This window comes from Fopius arisanus, unplaced genomic scaffold (assembly GCF_000806365.1).
Source record: "Fopius arisanus strain USDA-PBARC FA_bdor unplaced genomic scaffold, ASM80636v1 scaffold00016, whole genome shotgun sequence".
In the NCBI taxonomy this organism is placed as follows: domain Eukaryota; kingdom Metazoa; phylum Arthropoda; class Insecta; order Hymenoptera; family Braconidae; genus Fopius; species Fopius arisanus.
In genome coordinates this window covers 70,790-88,372 of record NW_011887755.1, presented here as the reverse complement: position 1 = coordinate 88,372, position 17,583 = coordinate 70,790, and the positions used below count along the sequence as shown (strand labels likewise).

Genomic DNA, 17,583 nt, shown 5'->3' with positions numbered 1-17,583 from the left:
TTTGTTTTTTTTTTAATACAAAATATTCAATTTACTCTCATCATATGCTCGTAACATATGCATATAAGAAAAAAAAGAAACAAATAAAAATTGTAAATTTCATCTCACTAGGCCCAATTTTGAATGCTAAATATTCATAAATGGTAGCAATTCAAACGACTACGAAATTTAAAAAGGGATAAATTAACGCTAGATTTTATCTGACGAATTCCAAATTATAATAATAATGAATAAATCATCACTCTATAGAGAGTATTATTAATATTAATTATCAATGTATTTTTGTATTTAAAGTAAATTAATTTATTTTTTGTAATAAAGATTTTATGTCATCTTTTATATATAAACCAATGCGAGTTTTATTCACGGTATCACCTTATTGGAGAGTTTCTTCTTTACATACTACAGCAGAGATCCGTTATAGTCGCATGCAGGGGGCTAAATAATTATCAACGCTGTATTACGCATTGATGTCCGTTTATTATAATAATGCTCGAATACATGTCAACTCCTAAGCACTAGAAACAACATGATTTAGGAACAGAAACTAATAATATAATTTATAATCAAATGGATTGAAGAAAACTGAAGAGAAGAATGTTGCAGTTGAACGAAAAGTCACGCTGACGATTATCACGGGACAATTATGAATAATGATTGATTGCCCACAAATCAACCATCCAAGTTGTTGGAAGTTTAATTCTGCTGAGGTGGATCGGGGTCATTTGGTCCACCACCCATCTGTCTTCTGAGAGATTCTATGAGCTCAGGGTTGGCGGACTGCATTTGCTGGACCAATTGCTGTCCTCTAGAAATTAAAAAATCAAAATGTTTGAATTTAAAAAAAAGTCCATCAATTTTTCAATGCGCTGCAAGCCATATATTTCCTATATTCATATAGAACCAGTTAAAGTATATGGAATTTAAACCTCGAATATATATCAATCAGATGGAATTACTAATTGAAGACATGTAAGGATAATTACGCTTCAATTAGGGCCTCCATTCTTCCTCCTTGCTCAATATTTTCACTTATAAGATCCCCCAGCATATTCTGCATCCCCGGATTTGACAACATGTGTCTAGCCATGCTCATGAGTGCAGGATTTGAGAGCATACTGCTCAAATCCATTGGAAAACCTGGATTGTTAGCACCAAGTCCAATATTGCTGACTCCCTGTTGCGCCAACTTCTCCTCAGCCAACTGAAGATTATTCTTGTAACTCTCATTATCTGGCTCCATTTCGAGTGCTTTTTGATAACTTTCTTTCGCTTCCCTGTGCTTTTCCAAACTTGAATATGCCAAGCCGAGGCGTCCGTAGGCTTTGCTGTAGGTAGGATCAATTTTAAGCGCTGTTTCGCAATCTTTTACAGCACGCCGGTGATTTCCTATTTTACTATATGCTGCTGCACGGTTCCCGTAGTAAACTGCATTGCGTCCATCCAATTCAATTGCTCTGAATTGAGCATAAAAATTTGTAAACAATTGTCAATTTTCAGGGCACTCCATTGAGTTTTTTATTATTCTTCAATGAGACTTATTCGTAGTCAATTGGAATAATAATAATTTATAAATATTAATTGCTGATTGCAATCCATCTATATTGATACGTACCTGGTATACAATTCGATAGCGCCTGGAATTTTATCCTCTTTCATGAGAGAATTACCCTGATTTTTATATCTTTCAGCCTCGCTTTTTTCCTCGGCAGTTGCTTCGCGACTAGGTGGAAAATTGTATGCCTCCAACGATGTTTCATAAGAACTTAATAGATCAAAATTCGGTGGAGAATCTGATGCCTGGACATTGTAGGCACTCTCTAAACATTGAATCGCCACTTCAAGACTTTCACGGGAGTCTGGGGTTATATCTCCCTCCTCTAATTGCTTCGTCAAAAAGCGAATTATACTAGCAACAAGACCTTTCACAGCCATTTTCCTGTTGATTTAAAAGTATCAAAATTGTCTCATCATCATCATTACAAATAAAATGTCCTTTATAACCTAAAACTCAACTAGGAAGATTGTATCACTGTCTAGCCAATATTCTACCTCTACAAATTTCACTACAGGTGGATTTAGTTTCAATAGTACTCTCATTTTATCTTGTCATGATAAACTTTTCGTGAATTCTGAAAATAGCGTGAAATTCGGATGATTTTACCTCTCCTTTTATTTCGTTGTATACGCCTTTTCAACTGGTACTCGATGAAAATAATTTATTGTTTTCGAATAGAAGGTTAAAGGATCCAGGTAATTGTTTATTGCTACGACACGGTAGAAAAAGAGGTTTAATAATTTTCTTTCCAGATGAATACCGGTATGCAGTATAACATAGCGTAAGTAATGTATCTACGTGGGGTTTTGTGTCGGATAATTTCGTGTTGCAGCACGAATGCGCCACTTCTCTTGCAAGCGGTTCATTTAAAAATCACAACAGATCAGCGTAGTTTCAATGAAAAATATTCCATTCCATTTTATTTAACAAAAAAAAAGTGCATAACAAGTATATTTCATTAAATACAAACACATAAACACAACAAATTCACACATGTTGATTTCTTTATAATTTTATCATTCGATTTTATTAACAATTAACTGGAGTATGAAAGATGCATTCCTTCGGCACTTTATTTCATGTTATGTTGCCTTTTTTTGAGAGATATTTATTGAATATGTATCTTCTCTGTAATTTTTTCAATCGTCTGCTACGAATTAGCTGAAGTCTACTTTGAGATCAATTAATTGCACGGAAGACTATAGTAATCCCTGCGGTACAAGTCTATAAATAGTACTATTGTCAGTCATAGTGAATAGAAGGTAGTGGGTATCCGGTAAATTAAGAGGAGTCACAGAGATGATTCCGTCGATCCATTTGTTCATCCTCTCCTGGAATTTTCCGCTCATCATGTATTGATACAAGAAGAACCTGCTGTCTTCAGTAGTAATCAATACGTAAGCATCACTCCATCCCAATTCCCCAGAATAATAAATCTCAATATCACGAATTCCACATTCAAAATAAAGACTTTGATAGAGATAGAAGTTATCGAAACTCTCTCTGTAATTGTAAATATGAATGGTATTTGTTTGTACGTCATCCAGCAGCACAAAATGCTGATGTCGATGAGTAAGACTTTTAACTCTTCTTGTTCCACCGGAGTAAAATGTTCTTTGCAATTCAAACACATTTTCTCCGGGTTTAATCCTATAAAGCAGAGACTTTGCGCACTTCTGAGAGTTACTAGCTTGTTCAGAAGCTATTAGGATGTGTGATCCTTTCTCAGGTATTTCAAATACCTCAACAGCACCTGCGTTGTACATAGAGACCTTTAATTTAAGCTTCAATCGATTTTTCTGCAGGTTCAGCTTGTAAATTAACGAATCAGCTTGATGTGTCTTTTTTTCTGCATCATAGGATATAACCAGCACGATATAAATTACTCCATCATGCACAAATACTTGGGCATCACTCAGATATCCCATAATTTTCTCGGAATTATGTGTAGAATTACCAATAGCAGTCGAATTGTCGCGTGCCCTCCAATTAATCACTGTGAACTCATCATTTGCAGGCGTCAAACTACATTTCAAGGAACTAGAGATCGTTGTTGTGGTGATGGTAATGATAAATAGATTATTCATATCATGAAAGTTAAATACAATCATCGAATTATCCGCCTTGTGCGATGTGAATTGATTACCTGATAATTCTATGTTGTATTGATTTCTGCAGGAACAACCGCTGGGTAATCCTGGACAATGCTCTTTTAATTGTATTGCATGAAAATTAAATTTCGTTGGATTATCAGAGACCACTGGCTTGACCTTCGGAGCACTTTTGGCGTGAGGAGTTTCCAGCTGGTCTTCAAGTTCAATATAATAGAACAACTGTGAAAGATGTCGTTGAGTGGAGATGTTGATGGTGGTATTAATTAATGCATTTATGGCTGTCAAGTTACTCTCAGTTATCCTGAAATCTTGATTTGAGCTATCATCAAAACTTTTTGTAGCAGAGCTGATCTTCAGGCCATTGATATCAGCCGCAACTGTCGTATTTTGCAACAATTCGATATCTCCTTTGATGACTAGATTTCCCTTGATAAGTGCAGAGTCGTCGTTCAATATTCCATTATTATATGCTTCAAGGATATTTATTCTATTGAATAGAGGAGCCTCAACGTCCCCAACTACCAAATCTTCTCTGAAACTTTTAACACCTTCTATTATTTGTAGTTCTGCCGAATCCTTCATGATGACATCATGAAGAGAAATTCCATTGACAGTTGTCTCTACTTCGATATTATCGAGAATATGAATCTGACCGTTGAAGCGAACCTTTGATGGAATTGTGTGATTTCCAGTGAGCGTTACTCTGTCTTCCAAAAATTTATCGATAGAAACTCCATCCAAAGAGAAGACTTGCGCTGATTCTTTAATTACTAAGTTATTAAAACGTGCACCATTTGGAAGATGATTATCAGCACTCTGGGATATGGTGAAGAGAGAGGAGATATTTGGTAATCCTGGGCCAAGATGTGTAGTCTTCAAATTAATTATAGTTATTTCATCTAGGAAAGTACATGTTCCATTAATTATTTTCAAGTCCTCAAATTTACGAACTATTGAGGAATTAAGGTCGTGGACGGTTGTTGTCTCCAGTTTATCTATTTGTAGATTATCAACGACGAGTTCCTCCAATTCTACAATATCCATAAATATTTTCATTCCACTGAATTTATTCACAGAATTGTTGGTGCGTAGCAGAGCATCTTGGATGATGGTTTCAATCTCCAAGAGAGATGAATTCTCGGTATAAAGTGACGCTATTTCGACGTACTCTACTTGTGATAAGTCAATCGAAGTTGTAATGATTTCATTAGAACCAATCCTCACGGAATTTTTGATTATATGTGATAAATTTTTTTGGGAATCATAATTTTCCCAATGGGCAATTCCAGTAAGAGTCATCTGGCTGATGTTCTTTGACACTATATACGACACATCCCTCTGAATTAATGTCGTATTAATAGTATTAACTGTAAATGCATCTACATCAGTAGAAAGAGATGTGAAGAAAACCTCACCCTCGCAAATTATGGAACTATTAACAAAATACATTTTGTCAATATTTTTTCCATTGACAACATCGGAATCCACATTATTAACCGTCACGCGATGAAAAGTTTTTGTTCCAGTCAGAGTTTGATCTCTGGTTTTGGAAAAGATATTTTTAACGAATTTATCAACATCGATGTTTTGAAAAAACGGAATTGTAGTGTCTTTCAAAACATTGAGTTTCTCGAAAACAGGATGTGAGTCATGAATTTGAATATCTGCTTTCGATAATTGGTGAAAATAATCAGTGATATTTAGGCCGTTTATGAATCCCTCGATATAGAAATTTTCTTCGATAACGAGTGGTCCTTGAATAATTATATTCATCTCTGCAGATGGAATGAAATCACTTGCAGCCCTTGGGAATTTCGTACTGTGATTTGATGATCGAAATTCAGCTACTGTGAACTCAGATGTCTTGACGTTCTCCACGTTATGATGTTGATCAGTAAAAAGTAAGTCAGAAATGTTTCGTTTATTCAGAATTTGAAATTGAAGATGGATGAGGTGTGTATCATTATTTATGATAATTCTTTGTGCTGCACAGTTAGGGAGGGAGATGGGTACAGAGTCATCGCTGCTGGTTTCCATTATTGCATAAATTGGGATTCCATTGTACTGTCTTGTTAGGATATTTGAAACATTCAACTCTTTGAAGAAAAGCTTTGTGTTGAATATCAAAGCATCTTCGGTGATTTCAATGCAATTTTTTGTGCGATTCTCATGGAAAATCGTGCCATTTACAACAAAATGATTGAAATGAATGTCTGGGAATCGCGGTGGTATATTTTCTCCTGTTGTATACAGATATTCATTCTTCCCGATGTCATTGAGGTATTCTGTCTCTAATTCATCAATTGTTATACCATTTTCAAACGTACTCACACGATTATTAATCACTTGGTCAGTCGATTTCATCCAGAATTTTTCTGTTAGTCTGTCTACATCATTTCCACGAATGGCTAAATTTTCGAGATTAATGTTTGCACGATTCTGAATCTGCAGGCGTCCTATCGAGACACTTCCAATTATCGTAACATTATCGTACACGTACATGTGCTCAACTTTTTTGAATAACTCGCACTTGTCATCCAGAATGAGCTCGTCTATAATCTTCAGATTGTTTGCTGTAACTTGACCCTTAATAACGTTTTCCTTAGAGACTCTGGCTGCTCTTTCGGGATCAACTCCGTTGATTCTGTCGACGTAAATATGTTGAACCTCCAACGAATTGATGGATACAGAATCATTAAAGCTCTGATCCGTTGTAATTGTTAATAATTTCTCTGTAGCAATTCCATTCAATTGTTGAAGGATTAAATTGTCAACCAACAAATGGTCGAATACTATGTCACAATTAATTACTTGATTCTGCCCAGTAATAAACAAATCATTCATAAAGCTTGTTACATTCACCGAATTCAAGACACTAGTTTCAAATTTCCGTATAAAAATGTCAGAAGTCATGAAGACTGTATCGTTTTCAATATTTATTTCAATCTGAAGACCCGTCGGTCCTGAAAGAGGCTTCAATGGTATTTTCACGGATTCGTTTTTCAATAGCCATAAATCTCTGGATATTCCACACATAGATTCCACTTCTAGATTATTAATAGTCACATTATTCCCTTTCAATATTTCATTAAACACTTGATCTCTCGTTATAGAAATTGCATTATGGAAATATTCATTAGGATCTTTATTATTTATCAGTTGAGTCTCTAAAGCTGGTGTATTCAAATTCTCGAAGATTGCTTCATTCGTGATAATTAAAGCTGGAAGAACTAATGTCCTTGTGGTTGAATTAATGGCAATCAAGTATTGAGATTTGTTCAAAGACTTCGATATTTCAGCTTCAAGATATTCTATTAGAGTCGTTAATTCAGTAGGAGGAATAATCTCTTCGGTAGTGTTATCGGTAATGTCTATATTCTCAATTGTTATCGATTCTTGGGCAGATCTAATGATAACATCTGCTTCTAAGGCATCAATTACAACACTTTGATGAGCTGAATGAAGATGCTCCCACATAAATCTGCTCTTCTCAACATTTTCCATGGACTTGTTCAATTTCTCTTCCATTTTCGTTAAGCAAATCTCAGTTGCATTAGAATTATGATGGAGATCTTTGGTTTGAGCATCTCCTTTCTTAATTACGTTCATCAAGAACTGCACAGGTTCAACTCTATAACGATTGGGGCTTATCTCAGATATGAGAACAATCGAAATAGTTTTTCCATCATTCCAAACGCCTATGTCAATAATTCTAATGACATCTGGAAATTCACGAGTGTCTAAAAGTTCATAATGCATGCTAGTAACTTTGTACAAACTGAGAACGTTGCGTTGAGCTACAAAGAGGAAGGTATCGTTGCCAATCTGGACAGAATTCAAAAGACTTTCTCCTTTGATATTTTTCACTGGTATCCAAGGGAGAAATTCTGTACCATCCCACCAGAAGACGTGGCTTTCAGTTTCGTTCACCACTAGGAGGAAGTTGCAACCCTTGTGGCTATACAGGCGCATTCCTACTGGTCTACTTGTGGGAAGAAATTGGCTGATTTCTAGATTCCCGTGTCCAGTTGAACCGTCGATTATTAATTTATAAATTTGAGATCCCACAGGAGATTGTTCATCATTTTGAGCGAAGATAAGTACTCTCGCATTTCTATGATTGAAAGTAAGAACGGAAATAACAGATTTGAGGAAAATCTTTGCTATTTCGTCCATGTAGGTTTCTGTCCAACGGTAGATTACTGAACAGGCTGGATATGCGTTAAAGCTAGTAGCTACCACGAGGTACAAATTATTGTTGTCGATGAAGAAATTGGCATCCGTGGGGATACTCATCTCGTACGCCAGACTATGTTGATATTGAAATTCCAGGTTTGATGGGCTTGTGTAGATGTTACAGAAATTTATCTCATAACAAATTAAGAGATAAATCGTATTCTTCCACGTGATCCTTCTTATAAATTTCATTGGAGTATCGGAACGGTGGACGGACACCCCATGACGGCTGATTGGAGTTTTAAATAATTCAGGTGGATTCAAGGTTACGCTGATTAATATCACTCGGTCACTGTCGATCAAAACAAACATCTCGTTGGAGAGACCGATGGTCAACGCATGGTAGTCCAAATCTTGAGTCCACAGACTTTTCCATTCTATATCGTATGTTACGCTGGTAGCTAAAATTCACAACACATAAATTCGATGATGAATTGAAAAAATTTGACGTGAGAGCTGTTATTTTTTTTATACCTCTCAAATTCTGAAAGCTATTACCTTGAAATGCTCTGTTCATAAAATATTGATCTCTTAGAATAAATTAGCAAGATGGCTGTTTTTGTTAAACCTAAGAACATGCCTCACCGAATGCAAATTGTTGCATGGTAATATTTTTTCCCAATCATCTAGTAGCAACAAAATAATTTTCATATACTAGTTCACCTGAGTCTGGATCGTACACATAAGTCTTGGCAATTTCCACTTTACTGTTTCGTAATTTTCCATCGATATATTCGATAGTTTGTGGACACAGCGAGACACTAGCATCATTAAACACTATTGAACGGATTACGGTAATGAAAAAAATCTGCAAAATAATGGTGGATAAAACAATGTCTTTCATTTTCACTTGAAACATTTGTACTTACTATAATTACTCCATGAAAGCCCATCGCGTACACTAGTCAGCAGTTGAGTGAGAACTGAAATTTAATTTGGGTAATAAATCATTACAAAGGAAGAGTTGATCCATTATAATACGTTGTATACAAGCAAAGGTAGAATCTGAATAATATGTTGATATCGTGGCGGTTTATTGCTTCGAATTGCTCGATATAGATGTGAATTACAATTGAACAAAATTAAAGTCATCTAATATTTGATATCTATCCTCTCGATAGTGAACAAGATCCTCTAGGAATCGCAGACTACTCTCATTGTGGAGTTTCGTGAGAACAGGGGGTAGAGGAATGAGCCCAGCAGTAATGGCTAAATCGTCGTAGTAACGACCTTGCTCAGGCCCCATCATGTGAAAATGACGTTTCTTCAGTCCTTGTAGTTTTTTCTTCTCTAATTCTTGAGTCTCCTCAGCAACCATCTGCTCTCTTGATGGCAATGTTTTTTTTCCTGTCCAATACTCCACGACAAATCGTACCTTAACACAAATAATTCCCAAAAATTGTGGATTCATTTTTCAGCCTCATAAAGTAGCTGTTTAAAATACTTACTTGTAAATCGAACATGCTGAAGGCACAGACATAAAACGGAAGACCGATAAGAGCTAATGTTGGATTTTCCACAGACAAGAGATGCTTCCAAAGTGGTGTCACCATATTATCTTCAACTCTCACCCCACATTGCCGGGATAGGAATGAGAAATTGTACTTGTATCCTTTAATCATCCCATTTAATTATTCAAATTAATGAAATTGATAACGTATTGAATTTTTGTCGACATTTCAATTGGTCTCACCAGTGCAGTATAAAATAACGTCAACTTCTCTTCTAGTGTTGTCCACGAACTCCACTTCGTTTTCCAACATTTTTTTTATATCGGGAAGCTGAATTACATTTTCTGGGAAGATTGTACGGATTGGATCTTTATTGTGATGGCTTAAGATAACATTTCGGGCCTTTTTCGAAATCTCCAAAGCCAAATCCATTCCTATCAACACCATAAAATCAATTGTAATAATGAAAAATTCAAATGAACGGATGTTCCATTTTTTGGGTTGAATCTTGCAGTCGCTTAAGGCCCAGATGGGCTGTCTAGAAAATATAATTTACTCCAAAATTGGGACTTCTAATTACTCCGTCAATTAATCGTTTTTTTTGATAATTGTTAGCTAGCGGCCTAGTTGTTGACAACCGTTAGAACGCTAGCTAAGAATTATTGAAAAAAAAACGATTAATTGCCAAAGTAATTAGGAATCCGAATTTCGGAGTAAATTATCTTTTCTAGATAATCCACCCGGGCCTTAAGTATAATTATGTAACGCCATATAATATTGTGAATACCTGACGGTCCTGCACCAACAACAACAACAGTTTTATTTTCGAAAGCGTCAGGAACTCGATAATCGTGGCTGTGCAATTTTTTTCCTTTGAACTTCTCGTTGCCTTCAATGGTTGGTACATACGGTTGGAAATAATGACCGTTGCAGACCATAATCGCATCAAAATATTCTACCTTCGTCAGTCCCTCTTTGAGATTCCTCACCGTTACTTTCCATTGCTTCTGATTTTCCTCTTCAAGGGAAGGTTCGATCAGCTCCACATTATGAACAAACTATGCGAATTCCGAAATTACTCAGGGATTATAATGGATTGTTGTACATAATTTGTAGATGCAATACTTGCTTGTATGTATTGGCGAATGTCAAAGTGGTCGCAGTACCGCTCTAAGAAATCTAGGATTTCCGTACGCGTCAGATAGCTTTTGGTGGTTTTCACATCGTATTGGAAGTCTGGATATCCCATGACTTCTTTCGGCAAATTAGTCCTACCCAACAGGAATTCAACTCAATTAAATCGAGGAAGAAAACAATAAACAATAAAAAAACTATTTTTAGAAATCAATACATAAAATGCTTCTTATGGGAATCGAAAAAATTCGACTGGTGAAAGATCTCGTCTAGTCGAAAGCTACAATTACTTCAATTATTCGTTATTTTCTAAACTGAGTGAATGCATCTCCTTAAAATTCGTTGCCTGGGAAATGTTATATTCATTAACTGTAGAATATTATAAACATTCTAATTATCAAATCCATCGGGAGAATCGCAGGAAAATCGATCTTTATCGGAATACATTATTTTAACTGGAACGCTTTATCCTTTCACTAGAGAAATACAGAATACATTTTATTTAATAATGGAAAATATTTGAAAGAGTAAAAGAAGAGGTAATCACCTTAGGCTATCATACATGCTGGAGTGAATGGGCAGCCCATACTTATCAACTCCAATTTTTTCAGTATAGACCCAAGTCCCCCCAATTTTATCGCATCGTTCATAACAAACAACTTCACTAATTTTTCGGGTTCCAATTGTTGCACTCTCTGCCGACTTTTTCAAATCCTTTACGCAATGTCTGAGGGCAGCTAGTCCAGCACTTCCGGCTCCAATAACAAGTACCCGCATATTTAAAAAATTCTTCCTCGCTGAACAACTAACTCTCGGGAGTTAAACGTCTACACTGATTGTACTGATCACGAGACAGAAATGAAGAAAAAACCGGACCAATTGCTCCTCTCTTTTCCCTCGTGTCGCAATCTCAGCGTGGTTAATACAAGATAGCCTGTCACCTATATACTACTCCCCTCCGATAACGTTTTCACTCCTCAATTTGTACATTCAAAAGAATCTGAGGACACAAGCCTCGAAGACACGCTTGGATAATTTTATATAATGAGAGAATAACTAATAACTGCGGCACTGGTTGCAGTACAAAGAGTAACTACAATTTTCTATGCATTAAAAAGTACTGATGAGAAAGTCGTGAAATTCCACATGATCTGGATATGATGGGTTTACTTAACTCATAATAAAAATCTTTTTTATTGTGAAAAATTAGCAACATCTTTATTATTTATAACATTACCTTAACAATAAGAAAATATTTTCACCGTTGCAATGAACAATGCTAAAAATTTTCTGTATATCAACGAATTAAGTTTAGAAGACAATTCTCAATAAAATCAGTTATTTATCATTGAATTATAATGCAAAAGTGAATGAAACTCTTCCTTTTTAATTTTTCAAACTGATACACACGAAAGTCTTCACAGATCACTTATCATTTCTCAAAAGATAATCGATGACATGGTCGGCACTAATGAGGCGATAGTTTTTGAGCTGACTGGAATATGTTTTTTATATTTCTTTTTAAAATTCATTCTCTACCGACTGATACTGTAACCAAAACCATATAAAGAACCAATTGGTAGGATTTCATCGTTCACTTTCACATTTGATTAGATAACTGTTGATTGACTTCTTCAAAGATCATCTACGGTAGATATCAGATTCCCAATGATCTTTATAGAGGACATAAAGTTGCATTGCAGTCCTGGCGTCCTCCACCGAATTATGTTCACCTCCCTGAATGTCGATTCCTAATAGCTCACCTGCGAGTTTTTTCAAACTTGGTGTATTGCCTTTAGAGACGCTCCTAAAAAGGTTGTACCTCGATGTATCTCGGAGATGTCTTTTTGGATGAGACAGAAAAAGAACTGCGAGATCATTTTTGAGTGCATGGCCAACTAAAATCTTTCCTTGTAAAATATCCGCTACTTCTTTCTGAACTACATGAAAATCTTCACCATTCTGGAGGTGATGGGGTCGAATTCCACTCACTGGAGTTCGGTAGTCTTGTACGGTTTCTCTAGGCTTGACGTATTTGTCGTAAATGCAAGCACCATGACGATTGACAATCGATACTCTAGCTAACATACTCTCGGTACCGTCCCCAATGCCAACCATTTCGCAGTCCATTGCCACGTGTTTTGTCAGCGTCATGTCATTGAGATTCATTTTCGCTTCCACATTGGATGCCATCTAGAAGTTCAGAAAATTCAAGTTATATTATTTTTTTCAAAGACCTCAATTTTCTTCACAATTTTCATCATCTAAACTTTCTAAAGATTCTAAAGTATATCATAGTCAAAAATAATGAATACAAAATAGTTACAATATATTGACTGAGATAAATTTACACATATGTATTTATTTCCAGAATTCGTAGAATTTATTCATAAATAGTGAATTCCAAAAATCGTGGTATGTGGTTATCTATGAGTTGAGTTCAGTCAATTCAGAGCCACAAGATTGCATTATTCTCAACGAAAATATTTTTGTGCCTGAAGGTTCTCGAGCGATAGCCTATCGTCACAGATGTACTGATAGATTGCCGATAAGCAAAGATGTATACCATTTCGGAGTATATTTACCAAAATAATATGTACTCATGATTCATCACACGTTAACTTACAGATTTGATGGATTGTGAAGTATTTTTCCGTTTAGCCGACCTCTTGCCTCTATAGGATGAGTCAGAGTTTGTTGATTGCCGTTTAGAAGGTGATTTTTGTGTCGTAGATGTATTGACAATATCTTTGTAGGTCTGCCAATTGGGATTGGCAGTCCTAGACGACGATTTATTTTTCTTTGTATCATGCTTGCCTTTTTCTGATTCGCCTTTATTTTCCTTTGATTCTAAAATTTCATTTTTTTCTGTTCTTTTTGCAGTATCGGCGGAAGATCTCGCCATTTCAGGTGACAACATTTTGGATAACATTCAGCTGGCCCTTTCTTTATTTGCTGATACGTAAAAATGATGCTCTTCTGAAAAATTAGAGACGCTAGTTTACTGAGGGCTCAATTTTTGCATTCGGTGATAGACCACGTGTCTTTACTAAGTTTGTCTTACACTTACGAGTTATGCCTGGCGCAGTCTAGAATTTCTTTTTCTTCATTCTTGCATTATCTATTTTGGTATTTCTATCGATTATCACGAATATTCGTCGAGCTGGAATGTGAAATCCAGAGATAATTTCCCAGTAATTCGTCTTCACAAAACCTTGACTAGGCTGCTACTATTATTGAAAAACAGTTGAAAGTTGAATTTCGAGGCTAGATTGTGACAGAGAGGATTGACTAATGTAGAGGCTCAGTTCTGAGGATTTGAGTGACCCAATCGGCATCGTAGCACCTCACCTCAAGGGAGAGAGGACGCCACACGCTCCCTTGATACATTTTTGAAAAAATCGAATTTTTCAATTCCTGTGAATACCTCCTCGATTGTCATGCTCCCCTGATACTTTTCTAAAAACATTGAATTCTCAAATGTCAGTGAATACCGCCTCGATTTTCCTGTTCCCCTGATACTTTTATAAAAATTTTGAATTTTCAGATTTCAGTGAATACCTCCTCGATTTCCATGTTCCCCTGATACTTTTTCGAAAATTTCGAATTTTTAAATTTCAGTGAATACCTCCTTCATTTTCATGTTCCCTGATACTTTTTCAAAAATTTCGAATTTTCAAATTTTTGTGAATACCTCCTCAATTGTCATGTTCTCCTGATACTTTTTCCCAAATGACAGCAGGACTGCTACTGAGGCAGTTACCGAGTCGGCTGACAGGCAGACACCCCAGTATTGTGTGTAGCGCCTTCTCTCCCTTGGGGTGCAGTACTACGATGCCGCTGACATCGACCACACTAACATTAGTTCACACGCCACCGTTATGAGACATTTTGTTGAAGTCTCTCCTCTAAAATCGCCCCAAAGAATCGTAAAATATATAGAACGTATATATATATAGAACATATCGGAACATACAACAATAACAACACGGTAAAATAGCTCTTGTACGTCATATAATGGGAAAGAACATTAATGATTTATAAATTATATCGAAAAACATTAAACTTGTGCAACAGAGAATCCATCCAGTGTTTGAGACACAAAAAAATCATAGAAGGTAAAACGTCATAAAATGACGAATCTCGGTGATAGAATAGTAGTCCTCATCGACATGGACTGTTTCTTTTGTCAAGTGGAAGCAAAATTGCAGCCGGAGCTGAAAGGAAAACCTCTGGCTGTTGTTCAGTACGGGAGCTTTGGTCCTAGCTCAATAATAGCTGTCAACTACGAAGCGAGAAATTTTGGGGTGACTCGTCATATGAAGGGAGCCGAGGCCAAGGAGAAGTGTCCAGATATAATTTTGGTAACCGTTCCGCCACTCAGAAATAAACCAGACACCGGCAGGTACAGATCAGCAGGCAGAGAAGTCATTGAGGTATTGAAAAAAAAATCTGCAATAATTGAAAGAGCTAGTATCGATGAGGCTTACTTAGACATTACGAGTCTCGTTGAAGAACGAATGAATTCAATTGACCCATCCCAAGTGAATATTGTCGAGGCCTTGTCCAACACTTTCGTCGTTGGATATTGCGATGATAATAGTAATGATGAAGAGAAGAGAAAAAACGGCATTGAAACATGGATGAGTGAAGTCTTTGGAGATCTGGGAGATGTTCAATCGAAAAAATTAGCAATTGCTGGAATGCTAGTTGAGGAATTCAGGGGTGAGATTTGGTCTCAGTGTCAGTATCGATGTTCAGCTGGTATTTCATACAATAAGATCTTAGCTAAACTAGCCTGTGGTCTTCACAAGCCGAATAGACAGACAATTTTGCCCGCAGCTGCTGTTCCTGGACTTTATCATTCCCTTCCTGTGAAGAAAGTTAGAAATTTAGGAGGAAAATTCGGGAATATTGTGGTGGAATCTCTTGGGTGCAACGTCATGGCCGATCTTCTAAGGTACTCTCTACAAGATCTTCAAAAACGTTTCGGTGATAAAACTGGCTCATGGTTATACAATATTGCCAGAGGTATTGATAATGAAACAGTTACCAACAAACTCATCTGTAAATCCATTGGCTCTAGTAAGAATTTCCCTGGAAAAGCAGCCATCACAAAGCTGGAGGATCTGAAGAAATGGGTTGTTTCTCTCACTGAGGAGATGGTCGAACGATTGGAGCAGGATATGGAGGAGAATGAAAGGCGTGCTACACACTTATCACTAAGTTATCACTGGTATCAGGATAAGAAGATTATTTCACAGTCAAAAAGTTGTCCATTGACTTCGTATAAAATTGATAGGATTGCTAATTTATGCGTTGATATTATTACCAAAGCGACGCAAAAGCCCGTTGCTTTTATTGGAATGTCAGCCGGAAAATTTGTTGCTGCTAGAGGCAGTGGAAATTTTGTTAATTTCTTCAACAATGGGGGAAGTAAACTCAATGAATTAAAAGTCAAGTCAATCGAAGATCCATCTGAACTTATTAAGTCTAAAATAGTGGTAAAGGGCTCTGATCTCCAACAGATTGAAGATAATTCTTCCAACGCAAAGGTGAATCCTTATCAAGCGAGTCTAAAAACTTACGCTAGGAAAAAGAAGATTGTTCATCATAAAGAAGAACAGAAAAACAACTTGAACAACTTCTTCATCTCTAAACAGGAGACTAATGATATTAATATTACAATCCCTCAGGTGATGGATCAAAAGTCTAATCTCCAGTTAAGTTTAGATATACCTAAGACCTTGGACGACGATAATTTCAAAAATTCATTTTTTATGAATGCCCTAAAAGACTCGGAATCGCCAGCACCCGCTTTCAGTTTTGATGGATCATCTCTTGACTACCAAAATACTAAAAAACTTATCAGTGTAGAAATACTAAAGTCAAATTCAGATGAGAGTGAAATTAAATCTCCAGATTTATTCGATGATTGTGAACCTGAAGAGAATCCATCTACAAGCGATATGAAGAATTATGAAGAGCAGGAAGAGGAGAAAATCAACTCAAAGGAGGAAGATGATGCTGTGGCCCAACTCAAAGAGATTTTCCCTGACTTAGATAATATTGATACCTCAGTATTACAGTTGTTACCCATTGAACTTCAACGAGCAGCAAATAATTACCTAAAATCGTCGAAAATTTCAAGTTTACCAAGCAGTAGTAATAAAAAAGAGACAAAAATTATCACAAAAAATAAAGCAACCAAATCCAAGGGGAGTTCCACGAAAGTCTCTCATAAAAATGGAATCATTATGAATTTCTTTGTCAACAACTCATCGAACTTCAGTGACGTGTCTTCAAAGAAGCAGTGTCCTGAGTGCAGTCAAATGATAATTGCCAGTAAATTTCAAGAGCACTGTGATTTTCATGTTGCGGAAAATCTACAAAGAATGATTAATCATTCTACCCAGAGAGATTCGGGAAATTCGACGGGGGGTAATCATGAATTATCACATTCACAATATCCAGGCATTAAACGAAAACTCAGTATTGAAACTCCCCCGCCCAGCAAAAAATCTCGGAATATCCAATCTTTCTTTACATGAATGCTGGAGAACCAGTGCGAAGGCATCCGAAATAAAAATTCAATTTTTGTCATATGTACATGTACAGTATTGATGCAGATGGAGAGGTATAAACGAATAAAAGAAATCATGTTGAATATTCTGATGTAAACGTATGTAATCATGTTGAATATTCTGATGTAAAAGTATCAGGAGAGCATGACAATTGAGGAAGTATTCACTGAAATGTGAAAATTCGAAATTTTTGAAAAAGTATCGGGGGAACATGAAAATTGAGGAGGTATTCACTAAAATTTGAAAATTCAAAATTTTCAAAGAAGTATCAGGGGAGCATGGACATCGAGGAGGCATTCACTGAAATGGAAAAATTCGAAATTTTTGAAAAAGTATCAGGGGAGCATGAAAATGGAGGATGTATTCACTGAAATCTGAAAATTCTAAATTTTTGAAAAAGTATCAGGAGAACATGAAAATCGAGGAGGTACTCACTGAAATTTGAAAAATTCGAAATTTTCAAAAAAGTATCCGGGGAGCATGAAAATCGAGGATGTATTCACTGA

General features: G+C 36.2%; 6 protein-coding genes across 7 annotated transcripts in view; 2 read left to right on the top strand and 4 right to left on the bottom strand.

Annotated features, from left to right (window-relative positions):
• Positions 1–460: 460 nt before the first annotated feature.
• Positions 461–2,381, bottom strand: LOC105263654 (small glutamine-rich tetratricopeptide containing protein). The gene is made up of 4 exons (XM_011299998.1): positions 2,165–2,381; positions 1,616–1,939; positions 987–1,457; positions 461–808 (listed from the first exon to the last, which is right to left on the bottom strand). Exons 2-4 carry the CDS (start codon positions 1,933–1,935, stop codon positions 697–699), a joined length of 903 nt encoding a protein of 300 aa, XP_011298300.1. The 5' UTR covers positions 1,936–1,939; positions 2,165–2,381; the 3' UTR covers positions 461–696.
• Positions 2,382–2,402: 21 nt separating this feature from the next.
• On the bottom strand, positions 2,403–8,820 carry fs(1)M3 (female sterile (1) M3). The gene is made up of 3 exons (XM_011299978.1): positions 8,778–8,820; positions 8,572–8,716; positions 2,403–8,309 (listed from the first exon to the last, which is right to left on the bottom strand). Exons 1-3 carry the CDS (start codon positions 8,799–8,801, stop codon positions 2,758–2,760), a joined length of 5,721 nt encoding a protein of 1,906 aa, XP_011298280.1. The 5' UTR covers positions 8,802–8,820; the 3' UTR covers positions 2,403–2,757.
• The window catches only part of Polr3G (RNA polymerase III subunit G), a 19,926-nt gene continuing 5,279 nt past the window's right edge, over positions 2,937–17,583 (top strand). The window contains exon 1 of the mRNA XM_011299986.1: positions 2,937–2,955. The gene's annotated coding sequence lies outside the window, so the exon portion shown is untranslated. The remainder of the gene's footprint in view (positions 2,956–17,583) is intronic.
• Positions 8,919–11,370, bottom strand: LOC105263648 (flavin-containing monooxygenase FMO GS-OX5). The gene is made up of 6 exons (XM_011299980.1): positions 11,041–11,370; positions 10,489–10,630; positions 10,147–10,417; positions 9,602–9,793; positions 9,357–9,520; positions 8,919–9,283 (listed from the first exon to the last, which is right to left on the bottom strand). Exons 1-6 carry the CDS (start codon positions 11,268–11,270, stop codon positions 8,975–8,977), a joined length of 1,308 nt encoding a protein of 435 aa, XP_011298282.1. The 5' UTR covers positions 11,271–11,370; the 3' UTR covers positions 8,919–8,974.
• LOC105263649 (RNA exonuclease 4) lies at positions 12,103–13,792 on the bottom strand. Of its 2 annotated transcripts, none has more exons than XM_011299982.1 (3): positions 13,558–13,792; positions 13,120–13,472; positions 12,103–12,686 (listed from the first exon to the last, which is right to left on the bottom strand). In XM_011299982.1, exons 2-3 carry the CDS (start codon positions 13,423–13,425, stop codon positions 12,135–12,137), a joined length of 858 nt encoding a protein of 285 aa, XP_011298284.1. In that variant the 5' UTR covers positions 13,426–13,472; positions 13,558–13,792; the 3' UTR covers positions 12,103–12,134. The 2 variants fall into 2 exon arrangements, with proteins under 2 accessions (XP_011298284.1, XP_011298283.1); XM_011299981.1 differs by having other exon boundaries at positions 13,564–13,791.
• Positions 14,427–17,172, top strand: LOC105263650 (DNA polymerase eta). Its single transcript, XM_011299983.1, has 2 exons — positions 14,427–14,611; positions 14,688–17,172. The coding sequence occupies exons 1-2, from the start codon at positions 14,527–14,529 to the stop codon at positions 17,042–17,044; spliced, it is 2,442 nt and encodes an 813-aa protein (XP_011298285.1). The 5' UTR covers positions 14,427–14,526; the 3' UTR covers positions 17,045–17,172.

Excerpts from the sequence above, each read along its gene's own strand:
- LOC105263654 (XM_011299998.1), bottom strand. The coding sequence starts at position 1,935 with ATGGCTGTGAAAGGTCTTGTTGCTAGTATAATTCGCTTTTTGACGAAG. Across the intron at positions 1,458-1,615 it reads GCTATCGAATTGTATACCAG|AGCAATTGAATTGGATGGAC; the intron begins GTACGTATCAAT and ends TGCTCAATTCAG. Across the intron at positions 809-986 it reads ATGGAGGCCCTAATTGAAGC|AGGACAGCAATTGGTCCAGC; the intron begins GTAATTATCCTT and ends TTTAATTTCTAG.
- LOC105263648 (XM_011299980.1), bottom strand. The coding sequence starts at position 11,270 with ATGCGGGTACTTGTTATTGGAGCCGGAAGTGCTGGACTAGCTGCCCTC. Across the intron at positions 9,794-10,146 it reads TGTTGGTGCAGGACCGTCAG|GAATGGATTTGGCTTTGGAG; the intron begins GTATTCACAATA and ends TGGTGTTGATAG. Across the intron at positions 9,284-9,356 it reads TCAGCATGTTCGATTTACAA|GTACGATTTGTCGTGGAGTA; the intron begins GTAAGTATTTTA and ends ATTTGTGTTAAG.
- LOC105263649 (XM_011299982.1), bottom strand. The coding sequence starts at position 13,425 with ATGTTATCCAAAATGTTGTCACCTGAAATGGCGAGATCTTCCGCCGAT. Across the intron at positions 12,687-13,119 it reads CTTCACAATCCATCAAATCT|ATGGCATCCAATGTGGAAGC; the intron begins GTAAGTTAACGT and ends CTGAACTTCTAG.
- LOC105263650 (XM_011299983.1), top strand. The coding sequence starts at position 14,527 with ATGATTTATAAATTATATCGAAAAACATTAAACTTGTGCAACAGAGAA. Across the intron at positions 14,612-14,687 it reads ACACAAAAAAATCATAGAAG|TGGAAGCAAAATTGCAGCCG; the intron begins GTAAAACGTCAT and ends TCTTTTGTCAAG.